This window comes from Xenopus laevis, chromosome 1S (assembly GCF_017654675.1).
Source record: "Xenopus laevis strain J_2021 chromosome 1S, Xenopus_laevis_v10.1, whole genome shotgun sequence".
Lineage (NCBI taxonomy): Eukaryota > Metazoa > Chordata > Amphibia > Anura > Pipidae > Xenopus > Xenopus laevis.
This window is the reverse complement of record NC_054372.1, coordinates 90,375,468-90,400,443: the sequence shown is the minus strand read 5'-3', so window position 1 is coordinate 90,400,443 and position 24,976 is coordinate 90,375,468. Positions and strand designations below refer to the sequence as shown.

The window sequence follows — 24,976 nt, the reverse complement described above, 5'->3', positions numbered from 1 at the left end:
ATGACTTTGGTCATATATGTAGCTGAATCTGTTTTTCACATTATGGTATTTATTAATAACAAAAGGGAAACCTGTGTTTATTGCTACAAAGATATTGAAAGATGGTCAGCTACACTCACTGGCTCATTGACACAAATGTCTATGTCCTTTCATTTAGTATTTTTGGTCAGCTCAGAAAACTTATTTTTTGTAAGTTTGTTTTTTTTGTGTTCGCAACCCTTATTGCACCCCAGTTTATATAATCAATTTAACCTAATTTACAAATGAATGCTGTAGTAATGAAAACAATGTATCCTCTTGCTATTAATTCATACAGGTGCTCCCACCATTCTCAGCATTTTCTTCTTGGTAGAGGAAGTTACACTTCTTCCCAATATAAATGCAGTGAAAAAAAGTGGCAAGACCATGAATTCATTTAATGTAGTTGACCAACTTAAATATATTCAAGTATATGGACATACAGTTTGTTTCTTTTTAAAGTGGAAGCAATTATAAGTAGGTATTTTCACAAAATATTCTATTGTATGTTGGTGCATGCCACTACATAAAATAAGCCCCTAAAAATAATCTGAGTATACAGTTAGTGGTAATTGACATCACATCAGCAATAGGCAGGTATACAACTCTAGATAACTTTTATAAAACTATCATTAAGCTATTTTTCCATCATTTCACTAACTTCCAGAGGGTGATTGTAAATTACTGTTTACATTTGAATTTTTGAATATAGGTCTACTGTTTGTTTAATATGAATTAGTAGTACCTGTAAAACAGGCATTTAAAGAAGCATTCATGAAGTAAAAATGATGTGGCAGCTACCTAAAAAAAGACCATTTCACAATGAAACTGAATTAGGTGACATTGCAAGTTTGAGTAAATATCCAGCTGGTTATTAATGTAATGGTATTGTCTGAAAGCCAGGGCATTTATGAAGATCAAGCAGCTATACTGTGACTCCAGTTTGAGAAAAAATATACCTCTAAAAAGCCTAATTCTACACCTATGCAAAGTGCTAGAGAAATCCAGGTGTTTTGAAACCTGTGTGTTTTAGTCTATAGACAACAAAAATTACTCTGCACTTTCTGTTTCCCCATAATTGTGTTGCTAGTTATTATAAATGTTGGGGAGGAAAATTAGATACAAATTGAAACATACATTTGCTGTTGGGAGATTAATTATCTGACCAATCTCGTTCTGTTCATTTCATTTTGTACAATAAGGAGGAAAAGAATATCTAAGGCTCTGAAGGCAAATGGACGAGGACAGAGAAGGTGGGGTTTCTACTGTTAAAAAGTAGGAGATAATGATTTACTTGGTAAGTTAAACTTGAAAACAGAGCAGCAGTCCTTTACTGCAGGAATTTCTTGATGCATCCAGTAGATGGCATAAATAATCTAACAAGAGGCTGAAGCACCATTCAAAATCAGCAAGAGAATAGAAGGGAATGATGTAGGGTGAGGGAGGAGTGGGGAGGGCTGACCGGAGGGATAGGAATGGGAGGGAGGGGGAGATGCTTGGTGTGTGAATGGAGTGAGGACAGAAGGATTTGGCAGTAGCAGTTTTGGGGCTTGGTATCTGTGGCACTGCCAGAAGTATTGCTATCAGTGATTTGGGCTTATCATTATTTATGATACCTGTTGTGTGCTGACAATCTGTCTGCCTCAGGACCAGCTTGTTCTCTGGCCTTCAGGATGTCCTGACTGGTCACTTTCCTGGGACTCAGGAGTTGTCTCCTCCTGGGTTTCAGACCATGAATGCTGACAGTGATACTGCACTGAACCGGAGCCTGCTCTTTACACCTTGGCTGAGAGAACCACGGTATTGTCCCTCAAGCAAAAGAAACAGAACCATAATTGTGGAACAAAACACATACCCCATGGCATGGAGCTGAGAGGTGCCCCAGGACTGGGCAGACAAAGAAAGTGACAGTTCCACAGGAAAAGCTGCCTGCATAAGGCTTTAAAAACTGTCTCATCTTTACTACACACTTTTTTCAGGATACAGTCAAGGACATGGGACAAGGGTGTCTGGTGTAAGTGGAGCATAAAACTTGGACCCCGAGTATGGGGCCTCTGGTCCCACTGCTTCTGGGGGCCCTGATTTGGGTCTGTGTATGGACGGATGACCCCAGTAAAGTGATATCAGATCGATATGCAGTATATTGGAACAAGAGTAACCCCAGGTAAGAGTACTAAGTCATGGGATTCATGGTGTGGTGAAAGTGAGTGAGTTATATAGATATATAAAGTGAGTTATTTTGGCAAAAAAACACAATGTTTATAATTTTAAAATATGAATTTTGTCCTTATATGCAGAAACACATAAATCTGATTAGTTAATGAAAGATACTGTATGCTCATTGTACCAAAGTATTACATGAATAAATTATTTAACAAGCTACATAGCCATAAGAAGTGGGTGTTTTATGATAAATGCCAAACTGTATTGACTTCCAGCAGCTGAGGGTGTTTTTGTATATTTGGTTTTAAAAGATACAGTCCATAACTGCCAACAGTCTGAGTCAGGTTTGGGAACCCAGAGCAGTGATAGTCATTCCATGCCCCTTCAGAAGTTGCTTAACAACAATTCTGAGCATCCGTCCAACAGACTTCAGTGGAATGCTGGGAGTTGTAGTTCAGCAACATAGGGAGAGTTTTCATTGCTCATGCTGACCTAGAGAAACCATTTGTGTGGCTTACCTGGCTGGTTCAAGTCCACAATCCCTTCTATTAAATTGTTATTCTGTAGTTACTAGCATTAAATTAATATTTTAATTGCGGTGATATTTACATATCTCGTCTCTGTACATGATTCTGCGGGTGCCTCAGCTACAAAGAAACCGTTGCTAGATTGCAAGTTCAGTTTATCCCGGTTGCATGCAAAGCTTTTAGACTTTCTCACTGATTTCACTTTTATATTCACATGTTCTACCCGCCCTCAACTCATCACCCTTTCCTTTCTCCCGGCACTAGAACACAGTGATGCTGCAGCTCAGCTCTGTGTGTGGCTTATTCTTTATGTGACAATCTAGACTGCACTTGGCCAGTGGACTTGCTTTAATAATTTGCTGCAATAGGACACTCATGGGATATGAAACTTTCCCTTAAAGCTCTTGCTTATTTTGCTGTTCATGAGCCAATGATGAACTGTTATGAGTACAAGATACCTATAAAGCTGCCCACAAGCAAAATAACAACAGTGTTAGTAATTTTCTACTCTGTAATAATCAGTAAAGCCCCACATGGGAAAAACACACAAAGCAATTTCAACTTTGCAACAGTTTGTGTCTCTGACATGTTCATTGGTTACTTTAGTTGGCTTGTACAACTTCTGTATAAGCAGTGTAGATGGCATGCTTACTGCACATGTATAGGAAGGAAAATACACTGGGGTTGTATTGATTATTATTTTTGGGGTTTCTGTATCAATCAATCAATTTTGGTTGCCTATTACCTTGCCTGCTTTATATAGTACTTGGGGTTTGTGCATGGCTATGTGTATGTGTTACAGAAAACATAGCACAGAATGCATGTAAAGTTTAGCGTGTAGCATGTTTAGATTCAAACAAAGTATTTTACAATCTGGAAAGCTCCTTATGTGTGCCTTCTAGAAATTGACATTCTAGTGGATGTGCCTCAAACAGCATGCTTAGCTTTTGTAGTAAGGCGGTGTATTATTAAACTAATGATGTTTGTCTTTGACACTGGTACCTACAACTCTGTTTAGTACATACCTAGTTTATGTTGTGTGGTCAATTTGGAGCATTATGTGTACTTTAGATTGGCATGCTTAGTTTGTATTAAATTTATAGAGCATACACATGGTATACAGTGCTATAGTAACAGTGTGGTGCCCTATGTATTATTCACTTGCATGCTTCAAACTGGTATACGTGTAATGTGTACTATGCCTTTATTGGCATGGTAACTGGGTGCTGGTCATGTAGGGATAACTGGCATAATCATAGTGGCCACAAAAGTACAGGCTAGCATTCTTTGGTAGTGTACTGTTTTGTATAGTGTATATGTACAGTGTACTTTGTCATTCATTTTGTGCATTTGATAATGTAGGATAGTCCATATTTGTCTATTTAAGTAATAACGTTTTGCATGTGTATGCATACCATATATTAAAAGCTGTGTGCTCTGTGGGTCAATGCAACATATACAACATGTTGCATATTGACTGGATGTGTATCGTATTGAACAGGCTGCATGTTCATGTGCAATATATGCAGAGTAGGCTTTATACTCTATAGTATGAAAAGTGCAGAAGAGTTTGGCATGCCGTAGTGTGATATGTTTTAGTATACATATGTGTGATGTGTCCTACTAGAGGATATGATTTGTTTGCATACTGTACAATTTGTATTATTTGCACTTTAATTAAATTTTGGGAAAATTAGCTACATGCGTCAGGCAAGTATACTGAGTAAACTCTCAATGCACTGTTTAAAATACCTTTAATGTACCGTTCATTATAAAAAAGAAATCTTTTAGACTACATGTTACCATAATGTCAAAAGATTTATAGATCATAAAGCTTTCCTCTTGCAATCACCTCACTCTCAGGGAAGTGGATTAACATTAGGTCTGCTACTCTTGCCTTCTCCCAATTCAGTTGTAGGACTATTTCATGATTAGGGGACTTCTTGTCTTCATTCCCAATGCGGGACCTTGCTTATAATTGTTGTTTCACATATTTCTTATATTCTTGGCTAGGACCTTTCTATCCCGAATTGAAGCTCTGTTCTTTCCACTCGTATCAGTGGTAGTGCTTTAAGATTCAGGATGGATTTTCAATTTCCTCAACTTTTTGTAGAATGCCGATAATACATAGTAGTAAGTTAGGTTGAAAAAAGACACACGTCCATCAAGTTCAACCTTTTGAACTTGATGGACGTGTGTTTTCGCGTCATTTGGTCTTCGCAGGCATTGCCGATAAACTTCAAATGTGTTGATGTTATTTTCCAAAAAGGAAACGAACATGTCATAAATGTGCTGCCTCTTTATGGCTGATTATATATAAATATTACAAAGTAATCACACAGTGATCTGGTCCCTTCTTGGGGGAAATTTTTGTCATGTCATGTAAATAGTTTGATATATTGCTATTGCCATCACCATCTCCACTAATTAGTAGTTTACTATTTATTTAAATTACTGTCTAACTCTACAAGTGTCTGTATGTCTTGCTTAAAATGCTTCTAAAATGTGTTTCATGTGTTTGTTTTCCCTGTTTGAAACATTCTTACAGTGACCCTGAAATTAAAGTTATATTGTACTGGTTAAATACTTTAGGTTTTCTTATCATTATATTTGGCTGTACTATTATTACGATGCAGTTCTTCTTTCCCATGTACCGTGTACTGAGTATGAATGGCAGTTAATAAAGTTAAAAAAAGAAAGCATAAAAGGAAAAAAATCAAAGGTTCTTTACTATTACAGTCGGTGTCAGTAGAGGCTACAATTCTACCAATGTACAACTTTCTTCTCTTTAAAGCAGCAGTGCGAGGAGGAGAATTCTCAGTTTAAATTTCTTTTCTTAGACAGACAATGGAATCAGTCTGAGACCAAATAGTTATTCAAAATTCATTTGCATATTTTTAAGCCTTATTAGAGTAGGGTTAACTATATCTCAGTAAAAGATTTCTGGAGATGCTTTTTAACATACAAAATGAAGACTAGAGGCTAGTTGAATCTGTGTTTTTTTCTGGTCCTTTGTTTGAAAGAAGTTCTTTTTCTGTGCTGATTATTTCACATATGGATTTTATTAGATACATGACTTCACTTTTTTTTCGTATTCCAGTTTTGGGTTTCTGCCTGTGTTTGCCTTACTGGCCTGGACTATTTCTTTTGTTCAGCTAAATGCTCAACATATGTTAGAATTCCTATAAAGGATCCTAAGTTTGGTGCTGGCAAAGATCGGAGTTTTTGGCTCAGTACTTCCAGACCCAGCCGGCTGCTATCCAAGTACTTGAGTTATTAAATGAAAGAGAACAGCCTGAGAGGATTAAGCACCTCACATAATTTAACACACTGATAGTGATCTATAAAACTAGCACAGCGTACTTATGCAGAGTAAAGTAAGTTTCCAGGATAAAATTCTGTATTTAACATTAAAAAAAAAGGAGAAACATTCCTCGTAACTCAGGTTTTATGTTTTCTGCCTTTAATTGAAAAAAAAAACATTTCTTTCAGGAAAATTCCAAAAGCCAACGAGAAGGATTTGAAATATGAATGTAATATGAAAAAAAATATTTGCCCCATCAAAGGTATCAGATTAGAATAAATATTTTGATCAGCTTTTATATTGAAAGACTACCACTAAGTCAGTAACATGTAATTCTAGTATTTGTATCATGTTAGATATTTAATTGCTTTCCATACACTGTAAGTTATGCAGATAAAATTGCACTTAAGATTTAATTCACATAATCGACCCCATATAAAATGATGGCCTTTATCTATAAAGAAATGCATCTGTTACCAAATGACGAGTCATATATAATGACACTCTGTGACTAATGGACAATTGTTTATCACAGTACACTGCAAAAATGATACAGCAGACTTGGAGACACTGGTAGGAGGTACCGAATCTACAGCAAAGAAAAACAGGTAGTAGTAATATACAATGTTAGAGGCAAGAGGTCTGACAGGAACTGTAGTTTCACTGCAATCCATACTAATCCATACTAATACAGTCAGTGTATGGCCATACAATGTCAGGATTTGCAATGGTGCGGCACGTCCACTCACACAGAAAAGTGCAGCAACCATTTCACAGTCATAGAAATCAAGTAGTTTTAAAAAAATGATACCAGGAGTGCTACATAATAGGAAACGGTATCAAAATATACACAGGCATAAAACAGAAACCTATAAAATCTGATATATATATATATATATATATATATATATATATATAAATGATAGAAAACATAGGACCATCTCTCTCGATACACATCACAAATAAAAAAAAAAAAGGGACAAAGGAAAAAAAAATATCAAGATTTTGTTTAGATAAATTTAGTGCACAGTGTGACATAAATAGGTGTTCCTACAAGTTTAATTTCTTTGTAGTATTTAGCATAGGCTTGACCATGTGCAATGGCTTCATTATAATTTGTAGCGCAATTTCAGTTTATAAAGAAAATCTATATATTATATTTATTATAAATCTTTTAACAGCGTATTAAAGCAAATTTGCTGGAAAGAGTATTTTATGAAGCAAAAGTTACAGTACAAACCCCTATTTTTACTGTATTGCAAAAATTGATACTGATACTGAATTTGATGTTTGTATACAGATGATATTGTTTCTTGCTATACTAGTATAACTCATTATAGTATATATATATATATATATATATATATATATATATATATATATATATATATATATATATATATATATATATATATATATAGTATAATATGTATATAGTACATTGCTGACCATTTAGTGAGTCAGTGGTTTTGTATTATCAGACTCTCTTCTGTAAAATATTTGTAGCATTTACAGCAGAAATGCTCGTTTTACAAAACATAAACGAAAAATACATTTCTGCGTTCTATGGAATTTCCATATTATTCCATTCTGCTTCTCTCAATTATGGAAGAAACCTTATCCACACAATGAAAAAGGTCAGGTTATACAATGAGTACCATGCATTGTAAGATATGTCTTTTTTTGTTTACATGAATTATTTCATTCTTAAGACAGATCTCATTAGGTACAGTGGTGAGATCTATGGTAGGTCTCACAATAGAAATTGTGGTATCATTACTGTAGGTTTCATACTGCTGGAGGAGGCCTCATTGTATGACAGACTGATTGTGGAAGAAATCCTTCAAATTAAACTTGCTTGGTATAAGAAGTACTGTCACAACATAGTAGGACATAATATAATATAGAAGAGGTCTTTTTGTATACACAGGATCATAGCACATCAGTATCTATTTCTGTCTGACACTTTGTAATCAGGTTTTATGTGTTGTGAGACTCACATTATGGAAACATTACTAATTATAAGCATTATCAGCATTTTTGGTAAAGGACACAGTCAATTTGATGGTACTTTTACAATTTTATTGCACAAAAGTGGTAGCCAAATCTCCCACTATTTGCATCCTTGGATGCTCTGCAGCTTATTTACAAGAGAGCACTTACTGAGCTATATATTTGCTGAAAAATCTCTACTACATCTGTAGTAGCAAAGATTTCTCTGCACAATAAAACAAAAACATCCAATGACCAATACAAGAATAAAAACAAAAGAGCCTATAGACAATATGGAGTTTAGTTGTTGTGCTTTTTATTTTAGGAGAAAATTATCAACATTTCTTTTCTCGATCTGCTCATATGCTCAACCTTGAGATATCCACATGTATAAAAGCACAAATAAGCAGCCACAAATTTTGGCAATAAACATGTTTTATTGGAAACATCTGCAGATAAATATTCTTGTCGTCTTATTTGTCATTGTGCAATAATTATAAGCTCTAAAATGTCTGTTTAAGTTAATATAAGGAGCTCCTGTAGGTTAAAACTGCTGCCTTGCAGTGCTGGGGGCCTTGGGTTTGATTCCAGCCTGGGCACTATCTGCAATGCGTTTGTATGTTTTTCATTTGTCTGTATGGTTTCGTCCTGGTAATCTGGTTTCCTCCCACACTACAAAAAAGGCTGGTTCCTTGACCTCTGATAAAATTAGCTCTAGTGCGTGTGAATGTGATTAGGACCTTAGATTGTAAACTGCATTGGGACAGGGGCTGATGTGAATGATGCATAATCTCTGTAAATCACTGTGGAATATGTTGGTGCTAAATATAATAAATTAAGGATAATAATATTAATGCTGCCCACTACCCTTTTTACTGATCTGAACAGAATTGAAGTGGGGTAACTGACTTATTTAACTGGATATTTCGAGACACAAGAATGGCTATCAATTCACTGGCAATATAATTAGTCAACTGTTAGTTGACTGTTGTTTTAGTAATACAGGGATATGTAATTATAGTTTGTTAAACCGTTGGAAGTATTTGATCCAGGGAACTATTCAATTGTCCTTGTCAGGCAGATATTTATTTTTGCCATTGGCAGGTAGCCCGGTGGGGCTGTCAAATAGTAGGGGGTTATGAAAAAGGTTAAATTTATTGTCTCTTTTTTCAATATAAATGACTGTTCAACTGTGGATAATGGGAAGTGATTTAAAACAACTCCTCGGATAAGCCCTGATATTTCAGTCAACTATAATTGGAAGCCATTTGAGACAACTCCTGGTGGTTTGCCAAAACTTGGTGACATGTTAATATACTTGATTTAAATCATGTTGAAGAAGGAGCTTTATGTTGTGTTAATTATTTTTGTGTATTTTATACTGATCGGCTCATCCTCATGATCCTCGTACATGATTTTCGGCAAAAAGTTAATACCTATTTTCCATGTGGGCGTTTGTTTTAAAAACAACAACATAAAACTATAATGTCATGGGTTTTGGACACAACTGGCCAATGTAGGTATGGATAATATAATTAATATTAATGTGATAATACCAAATGACCCTGCTTACTGTAAAGAGCGTCTTTTTATGACCCATTTTCACAGTTTGATATATAATTGGAGGACTCAGTAAAACGTGAAATTCTTTATTTTTTATAGCCCAAATAAAATGACTAAAACCACAAGGGTGGGCTCATTTTCTTATTACACACTGTTGGAGTAGGTCATCAAACAGATATACATTGGGGCGGAGAATTTTTTCTTTCTTTTACAAATAAAACTATGAAAATTATTTTTAAAAATATTCCTGCATACCCTAATTCATGTGGTTACACCATCTTTTGTTAAAAAAGAATAATGGGGTAAAAAATGTAAGTCGATAACTTTATTTAGTTAATAAAAACAGAAGCAACAAAACAGACTATTACTAAAAGAAGACCGAATTACACCATTTTTCTCACAGCTACTAACCAGAACGTAAACTGTTAAATTTGTCCCATGTTAGTAATAGTTTTAATTAGCCTATAAATTGATAAGGCTAATGTCACATGTGCAAAATTTTGGAAAGAAAACAGAAAGAATGATCATGGAATGTTTCCCCTAAAATTAGTCAAGCTCTTACCAATAACCAATAACAAAATACCTATATTATATATATATTATATATATATATATATATATATATATATATATATATATATATATATATATATACTGTATATATATATATATATATATATATATATATATATATATATACTGTATATATTGTGGCTGTGGACAGCACTCTGTTTGGAAACAATACCTGGGTGCACGGTAAAGGAAATATATATATATAGAACGAAAGACCAGCAACACCAGGATTTTGCAAGTAGTTGAAATAAGTGTTATTGCATATGTATCCGACGTGTGACGTTTCGGTCAACTTCTTGCAAAATCCTGGTGTTGCTGGTCTTTCTTTCTATATATATATATATATATATATATATATATATATATATATATATATATATATATATATATATATATATATATATATATATATATATATATATATATATATATATATATATATATATGTATATATATATATGTATATATATATATATATATATATATGTATATATATATATGTATATATATATATGTATATATATATATATATATATATATATATATATATATATATATATATATATATATATATATATATAGTCTTCCTAATGTGTCTGAAAAATAATTAAACGCCCAGATGTTCAAAGTTTCTGGCTTTCTTCTTCTTTCTGTACAAATTTTTCCATTTTCTATTATGACATAAAAAAATCAACGAAAAAAAGGATTGTTATGTTATGGTATAACAGATTTTTTTATTATACTTTATATCGTGCCAACATATTTCACTAAGTTCATCAGACCCTGCTGCAAAGAAACTTACAGTATCACTTCCCTATGTGAACACACTAGGGTCAATTTAATCAGGAGCCATCAGGAGAATATTGTATTATAATATTGATCTAATCATTAATGCCTCATGCTATAGTGTAAAAGGCAGCACAGCTTTTGCAATTAAACCTCTTAGTTTCTACTTAAACAAAAACAAAAAAAAACTGCATCATTAAGTCAAACCCCATCATTCTTTTCTATGGGGAGCAGAAACCCCCCAAAGGCACGTGTTGCTAGGCAACAGAAATATGTGCCATGCGTACAAAGCTGACGTCTAGTGCTATAATATTGGGTATAAATTTCTAAATAAAATTAACAGCAAAATAAAACCTGCAATAATTATAATCACAGTTGCATGCTGTCAATAGTTCCTCTCATATCTTTAAACAAAGTCTTTATGTATAATGATAACTGAACTATGTAAAATTGAGCCTTACAAATTAATAAAGTTAACTAATTACTATATAGCATTTACTATTTCCCATATACTCCCAAATCTCCTCTTCTTGGGGGCGACTCATCTCCTCAAACTGCCTCCCCCCAGCTAGAATGTAAATCGCCTGCAGGATGGCACTCGGAGCCCTTTGTTTTCCGTAGTCGCCCGAAATTGCCTCACGAGAGATTAGTCGCCCCAGAAGAAGAGGAGATTTGTCACTGGGCGACTAATCTCCCCAAAACTAAGTGTATGCCCTGACCGTTAAGGTATGAATATCCAAATTACAGAAAGTTTCCTTATTCAGAAAACTACAGGTCCCAAGCATTAAGGTCCCATACCTGTAATGAACTTTGTTGTACATATTAAATGTTAGACTTAATACGTATGTTAATAAATATGTTTTACATCTTGAAGGCACATTCCCACCACACTGTAGAACTGATTATTGCCCTTTTTACATGCTTTGGGACTAGTACAGGATATAGGACATGTATAGGACTCTCATTTCTTTATGGTTTATGGTTTTAAAATAGCTCAATTCTTATGTTTTGAAAGGAAACATGGAACCTACAGAGAGTAGCATTTCATTTCTAACATTACCAAGGCCTGCAAGTGACAACATTATTATTACTATGTTGATCAGCTATTTTCTGAATTCCTAGACAGCCAACAACTAAAAGGGTAAATTCACCTACAAATCACTGTGGTCATCATACCAATGCTAAGCAAAATTAAAGGTCCATAAGGTTTTTATCATTGTAAAATATACCTTAACATTAACGTTAAGTATGATATAGTGGCATTCTTAAGCAATTTGTATGTGGTCTTTGGCTTTTCTCTGCAGTTGTCCATGTTGATGTTTTTGATTATGTTGTTGAGAATTTTACAGCAGTAAGCCTACATGTTGATGGTTTAATATAATTTTAGATTGCCAAATTCAGTTACACTGGCCACTAAAATAGAGTTTATGTATGTCCCAATAGAAGATGAATAAGAGGGGGATTAAACGAGTTATAAGCAGTAAAAATAAATTTTAAAAAATCAACTCCATAGGCAGTTCGATCAGTCAGGTAGAATTTGGGGCAGGCCCGGTCAGAGGTATAAAGTGGAGCTAGTTACAGCTGGGGAGGGAGTTTGTGGCGGCGGGGGAGTTCACAACGGAGGTTTTGGTGATGGGGGAGTTCACAAATGGGGTGGCAGCTTTTGGTTGAGACCTCATGGGCTCTGGATCCCCCAGACTGACACTGTTTACCATTGTTTTTAGTGGGGAGTAGTGGCAGGCAAGGACATCTCGACTGTTGCTTAATGAAACCAGTGTTACAATAAAAAGCCATAGGCCCAGAATTATACTGTATGGGTATTGGATGCTATATAGCCTATTATTGGAAGGGGCTATATTATTTCAGTATCTTAAGAAAAGACTTCCAGCAGCTTGAAACATTGCACATCACAGATGTCTATTTCAGAGGTTAGAGAAAAACAAATAACAGTGCCAAACAAACTTGCAACTTATTTTATCAGTAGCCTATTTAAGAAAAAAACTGCAACAGAATACTCCTGCATGCAATTTTCTCAGAAAAAACCACCAGAGAGAATTAAATTGTTGCATTCATTTTTAATGACCATAAAAACTTAAAGAGATACGGACACCAGAAATGAAACCTTTTTTTTACATCTATCATAATATTGTCTTCACATTCTATTTATAATTATGCCATAAAAAGTATTTACAGATGCTTTACATTACTCATTACATGTTTTAGTGTCAGTATCACTTTAAATGTTTAAATTAACTGGGAAAATAAGTATGTGATTAAAGGAAAACTTTACCCCCAAAATGAATATTTAAGCAACAGTTTATATCATATTAAGTGACATATTAAAGAATCTTACCAAACTGGAATATATATTTAAGTAAATATTGCCCTCTTACATCTCTTGCCTTGAAACACCATTTTGTGATGATCAGCGGACCAGAAATAATGCAGCTCTAACTGTAACAGGAAGAAGTATGGAAGCAAAATACAGAACTCTGTCTTTTAAGTGGCTCATGTGACCTAACATGTATGGTTTGTTTGCTTTGTTTGTGTGCACTGTGAACCTTACGATCCCAGGGGGCGGCCCTTATTTTCTAAAATGTAAATTTTCCATTTAGGATTTATATTATTATGAAAATGGTTTATTTACATAAAGCAGGGTTTTACACCTGAACTGTTTTATGCAATATCTTTTTTATAGAGACCTACATTGTTCAGGGGGAGGGATATAGTTTTCCTTTAAATCTGTTAGAGACAATTCCCTAAGACTCCTATTGAACCTGGCCAGATTTTACTTGCATCGTTTTTTATGGCAAAATTTTGCGGTTTTATTGTTTAATTAATCCCTACTTCTTCACCTTTCATAAATCGGGCCGTATAAATCTATGCCATTGTTTTGAATAAAGGCATTTTACGGTACCCTTGTGGTGACTGGTACTGTACAACTGAGTATTCTGGGTATGTTCACCTTATTCATTGAGTCCCGTTGTAAATCAGAATTATTGGATGCTGTGTATAACGTACATCTGCCATACGGAGCAGTTTTAAACTTTACACCATAGGGCAATGTATATGTTAATTTTATGCCACCCCTGCAGGTCTGCTCCAAACAGGACAAAAAATAGATCATGCATAATTTTATCTGTATTTAACATTGGTCTCTGCCTAAGAAGGTAACAACCTGCAGGGAGCATAAGATCTGTCAACACAAGATGCTGTGCAGTGAAACGCATATTGCTGTACTGCATTGCAAATGCATTTCAAACCTCTAGTGGGTACATCCACTAAGAATAGCACTCTCGATCTTTTATACAAGTGAATGAATGGATATTAGTTATGTTAGTACTGACTATTGACCCTTGCCAGATGTTCCCTAATTACATTATGTCCTTTATTTGTCCCCGGTTTATAAAACTGGCCATATGCACTGAGCTATTTAAATGATGCTATAGCCAGAACTGAGTTCTCAGTATCTGTCCTCTTTCTATAACCTGTATTTACTTATAGGGATGCTTAAATTACAGTTGTATTGCTGTAACTATGGCCATCAAGCAAATTGTATATTAAAGGACTGGCAGTGCTGGCACATTTGCCCCCTTTAGTTAAATTTCTCTTATGGTACAAAGGCTCAGTGGCAAAGTGTCCCTAGTAGCCCTAATATCGCTATGCAACTATTCCCTGTGAATACATAGACTGAGGGAGAGGGGAATATATGCAGTGATGGTAAAGGGTTACCACTGAAACAGAAGACAGCCTTAATATTAATTTAGTCTGATGTAGACAGTTATATTCAATGAGAATTTGCAGTTCGTATGTTTTGCTTATTTCTTCTTCTCTTTGCCTATTAAGTATGTGCTATCAATTTATTTGGTTTTTGTATGTTCATCTAATGCACCTATGTATTGTAAAGCACTGTGGAATAGTAATAATAATACATATTATTATTAGGGTACAATTTACCCTAGCAACCAGGTAATGGCGTATGTACCATACTGGAATGTTAATAGGAGAATGCTGGAATATTAAAATAAGTAAATGTGTAGCCTAAGAATTAACTGGGCTTCACTGAACGTGCGGGAAAAGTCTAGACAAAATTGTGCAACAGTTCAAATCATGCAACTTTTTCAAATTGTTGCCCAAATAAAACCAGTGTCAAACAGCCCAAAACCCTTGAACATCATGAAGGCAAAAAACATCTTCTAATTGTAAAATGGCACATTTGCCATAGACTTTTACATGATGTCAACAGGTTTTAGCTGGAGTATTTTCAGATTCAGATATTTAGCAGCTTTGGAGCATAATATATCTGGAAAAAAAAATTTGTGAGAAAAATTTGAGGCTTAATAAATAGACCCCTAAATGTTTGGCTGAATAAAAGACCCTTTTGTTTTTTACAATGTTAACCCATAATAAGTATAATTTAGCCTAGACAAAAATAGAAAAATAGATATTGATATGGTGGATTTTAGAGTATAAAGACAAAGTTTTGCTTTGCAAAGTGCAAACTATGGGTGCATTTGCTAACATTTGTATTTTTTTAATTTTCCTGAATCATGAATTACTTTAAACCATGAAAAATTTGTAATTTATCAACCGTAACAACCATGAAAAACACTAATACAAAAAAGCTGCTAAAAATGTCGAAATCAGCTGGATCTTCCTAATTCTTATAAAACCGAGGACTTCAAGATTTTCGTATTCTTATTTTTTTCGTGAATTCATATTAAGATATTTTAATAAATTACTTTAAATTTGTGGTTTTAGTAAAAATAATTTTTTTCGTTGTTAGAAAAACCTGACTAACTAAAAATACCACAGGAATGAACGGAAAGTGGAAAGTGAGTATACTTATTCTCTCTTGGGCTTGTTTCACATGCAGTGCTTTGTTAGCATAACATTTTTCATTACTTACTATAATAAAATTCCATGAATTGTTGCAGGGTGCTTCCCATTATAGTTAATGTGAAGAGCACTTGGTATGAGGCATAGGTGATGGCAAATAACAAGTGCGACACAAGCCAGCTAATAAAAAATCTGCTAAATGCTTCTTAAGGTAGAAAAGAAGAGGCTGAATTAAAGTAATGACAGATAGTCTTTTCTGTGAGCAGAAAATTATAAAGGAACACTACTGTCTATATAAAATCAAGCAAGGTCTGACTGAGGTTTTAAGTAAATAAGAGAAACGTTGAAATTGTTATTTTCAATTTAGCACTTGAATAAGTATTTTTCTTTTTTTGTGCATGTAACTCTATCATCTTCTCTTCTGTTAGTCTACCTATGCTTTGTGATTTAATTGTTACATTAACAGTGGAAAATAAAAAGGAGCTATAGACTACTGCATAGAAACTGGATAAAGAAAAAGATTCTGTGGACATAACTAGTCCTTAACAAACATCATCATGTCTTGGCATCCCAAGAGACTTGATTAGATGATAACATATTTTAAAGAGTGGTTTAGGATATTAATAATAAACAAGTTTAATGATTCATATTTTCCTGTCTGTGGTTTCTTTCCTCACTTCAAGTAGCTGTGGTAGGTGAATACAATCTTGAGTGTCCAGGAAGGGGAAAGAATTCTTTACTAACTATGGTAATTTCTATTTCATTTTCATTGTATTTTGTGTGCCAGACTTAAACCCATATATTCAGATTATCAATACAGTAACCTATTGGGTATAATTATTCGATACACATTGTAATTGTACAGGTTTTGTTGGCTATTTTGAATGTTTGCCTGAATACATAGTCACTTAAAAACCTTAGGCCAAAGGCACATATAGCATTCTGACCACATTTGTACAGATAATCTTGGGGAGAACTGTAGCTACTAAAATACTCCAGCTTGGATTTAGATGCTTTCCATTTATTTGAAAGGGAAATTAAGTGCTTAAGGTGCTGGGGAAAGTGTCAGACTGGCCCAACGGGATACCAGGAAAACTTCCGGGGGGCCCACGTGTCAGTGGCCCATCCTACTTATAACCATTAAGCATATTTTATGGTCATTCCCTATTTTTTATTGTAAACATGCTTAATAATTGAAGAATATTTTAAGTAGATATAAAAAACTAGGAGAATAAAGAAGTTGAGTGAGGAAAGTAGAAAAAATAGTTTGGAAAATGGGCATTCCAGTCCGACTCTGGCTGGTGAAGTCAAACAGCATTTGCTCAGCAACACAGAATGTAATAAATGTCTTCATTAATAGCTTATATTATTATTTTCAGATATTTTATTCCCGCATTCAACAGAGGTTTGCATACCTTGTAGAATTTGTAGAGCCCCCACAATTTTTAACATTTTCATTAAATAATTTAAAAATAAAAGTACAATATTTGAGTCATTGTCTAGTTAAAACTTTTTGTCGAAGTTCCAGTCCATTTTGATTTTAAAGAATTCCAAGTTGGAATTTTCCTTTCAGTGAAAAATCCTTTCAAAGTAACTGATTGTAAGACACATGCCTCCATATCTAGGGGCCCATTTTTTTTAAAGTTAGCAACTTTTTTAGTGGTAAAAAAATCATAGTTTTTTCTGATTACTAATCCATGAAAATCTTGTAATTTCTTAAACCTTAAAACATCGAAGACTCTAATACAAAAGTTTACCATCTGAAAACTGTTGAGGTCATACAGAAGTCAATGGGAGCTGTCATTATCCAATTGTACCATTTTTCTTTAATTTGGACTTTAAGAGGTTTTTGGGATTTATTGCTAGTAATTGCACAAAAATATTGAGGGATTAGAGGTTTTTGTTGTCTAATTTGGACCATTCTGTATTTTTGTTTGTGCTTTTTATATTTATTTCTTTTAATAAATTACATGATATTTGTGGTTTCAAAAACCTCTAAAATGTCCAAAATGAGAATGTTGATAAACGGACCTCCCTGTGTCATATATTTAATTCATAGATTATCAATGCATTTTTCCTAGGAATTACTCCTAAATGAAGATTTAGTAATTAAAGCATACTGTAAGATTGTAAACATGACAAATTCACACAAAAAAAAGAATTGCATAGGCACAGCACACAGAACCCACTCTATGGATGGCTGTTCTTTACTTTTGTTACATGTGGTCTTTTGTTACCACAACTTTGTTTACAAATACAAATAAAATTCCTAAGAATTTTTGCATGCTGCTTCCTGTTGTACTTAGTTTCGCCAGCAAATAAAAATTGCTTAATCTAAAAATGAAGTGGCCTTGAGCCTAAAAAACACAATTCCTACAATTCCTACACTGCTTCTTATTTTTCCTTGACGTCCTAAACAACAGCACATATGGGTTAATATCCTCTTACATCTAATAGGACAGACAAGAGCCAATTAAACAATTAAGTGCCTATAAATTCACTCCCTTATCCCCCTTAAATTGTGTTTTTTTCTGTCCTACCTCCTGGTAGGAAGACAAGATGCTGTTTTTCTTTTTTGGGTGCAGTCAGCATTCCGGGGCACAGAGCCTCCCATGTCCGCTCAGGGAGTGACTCTAGTAGTTTCTACCCTGGAGGGAAAAACCCTCAGGCTGGCAGCGCATGGCGAGTAATCGCGCTGGAATGCAAGTCCATGCAGACGTCGGTGGGAGAGATGCCGATTGCGTCACTGAACCAGGGAAGGTTAAAAATCGTTTTTATTTGCTGGTGCTTATTCTGCAGTATTTATTGTTATAGATGTCCAATCTAATGGATACTGTCAGAGGGAAAAGGACTTCCAAACCAAAGTCCAGATTAAATTAGAGTCCAAGGAAATTCTGGTATCCCCAAAGTCCAGCAAGTCTTTAGGCTCTCCTCTGCCTGTTTAAAACAATCTTCAAAAACGGAATTGCTGTATTCCTCAAAAAGAGTTCTTTGAGGAGGGGGAATGACAGAAAGTTTATATAGTGTAGTATTTCAGCACTTAGATTTTTCACCCTTAGTGATTTTTAGAAACCATTGTGCCTTACTATTTAACACCTTACATGTGACACTTAGTGCACACAGATAGGCTTCCGTGAATGGTGTTTTTATTTCTCTATAAAAGAAACGGACGAGGAAGTCAGAGCATGGAACGGATTATATCTTACCCATGCCTATTTCAACTCACATCTAGTGAGTACATTATACCACTGGAAACACTAGGATTCCAGCGGTTGTTTGTTTAATTTTTCTACCCCTAAGTTACGTGTCTAAACTCTCCTTTCCAGAGGTCACTAAACTATAATGTTTTATGTGGATTGTGATTTCACTATTATGGGTAATAGGCAACACTTGTATCTGTGAGGTTATTAACACCATTCACGGAAGCCTATTTTGACCAAGCTTGGTTCCTGTTGATTCCTGCCTTTATTTCTGTTCCGAGCTTTGAGTCCTTGCCTTGTTCCTGTGCCCTCATTTCTGATCCTAGTCTGTTATGACTGACCTTATGGTACTGACCGTGACCTGTATTCCTCTGTCTTCAACCTGTCCTGGACATCGGCCTGCCTATCGAACTTCCCTTGTAATAGGCTGGATCAGGCTTGTGGGCTACACTGATCGAGCAACTGGGAGTTGCACGGAGAAGGCTTCTAAAGGCCCCTGATTGCTTTATCAGTGACAGATGCTGGTAACGAGTTGGGAGGAGGGCACTGTGTGAAAGAGAATGTTAGAGACCAGTTATGGAAACTAGTCAGCACAAGAGCGAAATGCTTCCAATGGCTTATTGGGGTAATGCAGGAGTTGATAACCACAGAGACCAGAGTTTGATTACTGGCAGATCCTGACAATAGGATTATATGATTGACATTGTTAGCCAGTAACAACAGTGTTAAAAGTTGTTTTGGTCATGCAAAGAACAGCCAGTTGGGGATAAAAATCAGGCAAGGCAGAATATAACTTGTAAAACTTTTACATCATAAAAACGCTATTTAAAGCCTTCATGAATTTAATTTCCAGACTCCGTAATGAACAAATGGTCTAATTCCTGGTTCAAAGCCATCCACCAGTGACCATTATTGATGTGCTAAATAGAATTTCACTGTAAATTACTAATAGGAATTCTTTCCACTGCTAAAAATGAAAACTTATGTCCCAGCTCCCCTTAATGTCGGTTTCTTTGCAGGCATTTAATGTTGAATAGGTTCCACTGAGTTTTTTTAGTTACTGTAATACTAGAACTTGATCATATCCCTCTTCTTTTATTTAAATAGTTCCAACTGAAATTCTGTTTGCCTTTATTAATTTAGTAATCCGCCTCTGTACTGCATTATGCTATTTTAGTGAACTGAATCCCAAATGTGTGCTGTATTTTCAAGTTGAGGTTTTACCAGTGAAGCACAGAATGATACATAATGCCCTTCAATAATTTTTCTTTATTAAGTGGTCTGTTTCCTACAAATCTAGATCTCATGAAAAATTCACCTTATGTCACCTCAATAAAGAAAGAAAGTGTCTAAAAGAAATAACGTCATTGAAGTACAGCAAACGTTGCCAATTAAATTCCATGTTATGCTGCGTAAAATCAAGAGCCTTTATAAAGCTGTATAATTAGGTTATGCAAATGTGTAGCTTAGTGTAAAATGGTGGTGTAAAAAGAGGTGCAAACTTTCCTTAGAGTTGTTAGCTAAGCTAAGGTGACATTTTTGTTTTTGTGCTGCAGCAATCTTCGCATGGAAACGTTTTTATGTTGCGGCAATCTTCTTAGCATGGAAACGTATCTTTACAGAATGTTTATGTCTTGGTTCATAAGGTATACAATTGTCTTTTGCAACATAAAGCAAATGAGGCTTTATTATGGTCACTATCTCATAAGGTTTCCTTTACACTAACGTGTAATGGGATCTGTTATGTTACAGATAACAAGATCCATGGGCCTTTTGTGACTTGAGCATTTCCTTCCTAAGCCATAAAATACAGCTTGTTTAAAAAATGCTGTATGATTTCACCTTTCTGGGTCATTGTCTGGGCGACTTAATTCTTTTATGACTAATGGTACTCTGACCACAAAAAGAGTATTTGTTTAAAGGGCAGTACAATTTCCATGGGCTTAATTTGTTCATGCTCATGCACAGAAACTGTACTGGTTCCCACTCACAGCATTCTTATGCAGTTAACAACCAGCACCAGTTCACCTCCATCAGTCTTGCCCACTTCCTAACCTAAGCCTGTAAAAAAGGCCAGTGTGCAGCGTGGATGCATGTTCTTGGAATATATGTGGAAATTAGATTATATGCATTTTATTTCTGGTGGCAAAGGGAACTGGAGTGAACTGACAATTGTAGGTAAAATCATACAGGAGAGATTGGGAAGGGATAACTTAATCTGGGTATATCTTTTGTCATTGATGTTGAGGTAAGAATTGCTACATGACCATTGCTTTTACCTGTTCTTTGTATGCCTATGCAGGTTACAAACAAATTGAACTTATTCTATGTCAAATCCTACCAATATAAAGAGGCAGTATACCCCTCTGTACTTTTTGTCAGTTATTTTAATTTAGTTGCGCTAAACAAGGCAAATAGGAAAACTGAAGCTCCATGTTTGGTCTTGGCTGGTAGAGAATAGACAGAATATAAGCATAAATCTATCTCACCAAAGGACCAAACATAGAGTAGCTTAATTTTCCCTGTTTGCCCTGTTTAGATCAAGAAACAACAAAACCCATGGTATCTTTTAGGCAAGAAGCAAATTCAACACAGGCCCTATTCATTGAATGTTGCATATACAGCAAGTGTGTATACTGCCCCTTTAACTCTGCCCATGATGCAACTGACTAGGCCCAAGATGCCTAGAATAATTCTCCCCTTCTCCTAATTCCTTTCTAAAGCGTAACCCATAATGTTTTCAGTGATCTTTTGAAATATATTGTCCTTAGATTTAAATGATTTTTAATGTAATACTATACACCTTCTTTCCAGTGCAATCAAGGCCTTCCTGTCTATAAATGTAATACCTTTCCATTTCTGTGGCTCACCCATCATGTACAATGGTCAATAAACTTCATCAACACCATAACATAGTACATAATGCAGGTATCATCAGTTTGAAAACAAGACTTCCTAGGTTAGTAAGCTTAACATAAAGGTAGCTTCAGTTTTTTCTCAAAATCTTTAATACTTTCAGTCCATGATTGGTCTACTTCAGCTCCACCAGACAACATTTTTGATGACCAGTAGAGAGATAAAAACAAGTTTTTGCTTTATTTCATAACTGTGGAGTCAGCTGCTAAGGTTATCAGTTAGATAACATTTTCATGACACTAGTAATATAATTCTTCCAACGAGCCATCCATAAATTTCAGGCAACAAACTTAGATTCTTTTTCTGCACACTTCTAAATCTAAATCACATTGAAACAGGGGTTTCTTGGTCCCAGTTACGTGCCTGTAAATCATTCTTGGTTACACAAGAAGCAAAAACATGGCATAACCAATGGCGGTAAAAGATTGCAATTTAGGCAAAAATCAAAGATCATATTGGTCATATTGGATTCAATTCATCATGATTTTTACGCAAAATTTCCTCCCGCAATTCCTGCATCATTGCATCCACAAGAGTCATTTTCAGCCAAAGATGCTGGCAATCGTGCTTGCATTAAAAGAAACATACCATTTTCTTTGTTTCTGTCTCATGGCTGATCCTCGCATACAGTGGGTACCTTCATTTATTTTTTTAATTTTCCCTTTCTCTCTTCCTGCTTTTCCATGTCTCCTCTCTATTTTATTCCTTTTATTATCTTATAGTTCTGCCATATAGACATTATAACTTCTTTGGTTGCATGTTTTCTTTTTTTCTGTTATCCCATCTGATCTCTTACTTGTCTCTTCTCTGATTTGATCATTCTTTGATAGTTCTATGATTTCAATGCCTTGTGTGCCCATTCTTTAATTGTAACACTCTCACTGCTTATTGCTTATGCTTGTTGTCTCAAGGGTTGTTTGCTCTCTCATATGTTCAGTCTTAACTAGCTTTCTGTGCTTTTTCATACTTTTGCCAATTGTTGTATGTCACCATTGTATATGTTTATCAGTTATGTACAAATGGATTATCAAAAGTGTCCCTATGCCATTTACTCATTACTGCGAAAATTTTAATACAGTCAATTAAACATTCTGCATTCTTGATTTCTGAAATAATCAAGTTTATCTTCACTATCCCTCTCTCAGCATCTGTTTCCTTCATTCTGTCTTCATGCAACAGTTGGGTGTCGGATGAATGATCCAATATATCTTATAGGGGGGGCTCCCTTTCCTAGCAGATGTATTAGAGCTCACTCAAATAACTGATCCCAGTACAAACAAAATGTAAAGAGACAGGATTTCTGTGATTTTAATATAGTGAGCTCTAATACATCTTCTAGACAAAAGGAGCCCCCCTATAAGATACATTGGATCATTCATCTGACACCCAACTCCTGAATGAAGAGAGAATGAGGAGAAACAGATGATGAGAGAGGAAAAATGAAGATAAACTTGATTATTTCAGAAACGGTATAGAATTTTTAATTGGTTGCATTTAGAAAGTTTCTTATTTCAGTATGTTGAAGCTAATATTAAATTTTAATTTTCACGATAGTTCCCCTTTAGAGTGGCAACTGTCACTTGTCCCAAGATTACAATACTGTACATGTGCCCCAAGTTTATACAAATGTTATAAAAGATTTCTCAAGTCTAGGTATCTCTTGCTGCTTTTATTTTCAAGTTTAAAGGAGAAGGAAAGGCTTTGTGAACATGGGGGTGCCAAATGTAAGGCACCTCCAAGTGATTGTATTGACTTACCTGAGAGAGATACCTCTTCTTTCTTCAAATTTCCCGGGGCAGACGCATGCGCAGTTAAACAAAATAGCTAACTTTTTAGTTAAAGTTTGGCTTTTCATTCTACTGTTCATGCGCAGCCGCATGAAGAAAGAGGAAGACGGAAGAGGATTACTCCGTGGTGCTCACTGGTATAACCCCCGGGGTTTCAGGTAAGTTAATACAATCACTTAAGGAAAGGTTCTGTGCACTTGGGGGTGCCAAATGTTAGGCACCCCAAGTACCTGAAGCCTTTCCTTCTCCTTTAAAATTGTAATAGGTCCTTATAACACTTGCTGACGTTGGTAGGTTTTGTTGAGCCTTTAGATACAGCTCCTTTTTTTTGCAAAACCTTTTGCAAGACCCTAAGGTTGCATCTGTAAATAAGCTCTAAACTCTTACACATAGGGTACAATTTAAATTAAGCCTGGTTGTGGTCAATGCCATGGTTTTAGCTGTGTGATAGACATTTGGGCTTACAGTCTCTGTGCAAATTTGCCTGAGTGCACTGATCCATAACAGTCAATGAATAATTAGATATGATCTTTCAACTGCTGGTAGAATAATTAATGCAAATCCCTAATTGGTGAAGAAAGTTGCCACACTGGGGCAAAGTTATCCACATTAAGCAAATGACCCACTGTACATATCTGCAGCTTTAAAATCTGCATTGTTATATAATGTTAGTTCTTCCATGTACACATTCTGCCTTTGCTTGCGAACTGAGCTTGATCAGTTCATTGCTTTTGTGTGCAGCCCACTCATTCCCAGCAGACATCTCCTCATTGTCAGAAACAATCTTCTAAAACATCATTTCATTTGCTAGCCATATTTCAGTCTGCCTGCAAGGATTCACTTAGTCGCCAGAACTTCCTGGGTTGCTTTTAAAAGTAGATTAAAAACGAACATGAGGGAAAGTCATCGGATCAATAAATCTGGTTGCTCTGCATTTCAAATAAAAGTGTTTAAGTAGGGAACTACGGTATGTAGGGAGTGAAAAACAAAGTATGATCATTAAAAGGTGCTGGTTTGCTGTATGATCCCTGAAATATTTTGTGAATGAAGGGGCTGTAGCAGAAAGATTTGTGTAGAAAGTATTGTAATCTGGCATGGAATGAGTAAAGGTCCTCTTAAGAATATTAATGTGGTGATGAATCTGCAGGACATTACATATACATATTTAATAGTGTAGACAGAGTCATGGGTAGCAGCAAATAATATCCAACTATCCTTTCCCTTATCAACTTAAATGGGTAAAGTTGAGTTGAAACTCAATAAACAGATCTACTTCGTATAATGTTTATGCTTATGGTGTTTATGTTT

At 35.1% G+C, this 24,976-nt stretch overlaps 1 protein-coding gene across 1 annotated transcript in view; it reads left to right on the top strand.

The window, feature by feature from the left end:
• Positions 1 to 965: 965 nt before the first annotated feature.
• Positions 966 to 24,976, top strand: part of efna2.S (ephrin A2 S homeolog) — a 123,279-nt gene continuing 99,268 nt past the window's right edge. Inside the window, exon 1 of the mRNA XM_018243603.2 lies at positions 966 to 2,182. Coding sequence (XP_018099092.2) covers positions 2,064 to 2,182 — 119 coding nt within the window. The 5' untranslated portion in view covers positions 966 to 2,063. The remainder of the gene's footprint in view (positions 2,183 to 24,976) is intronic.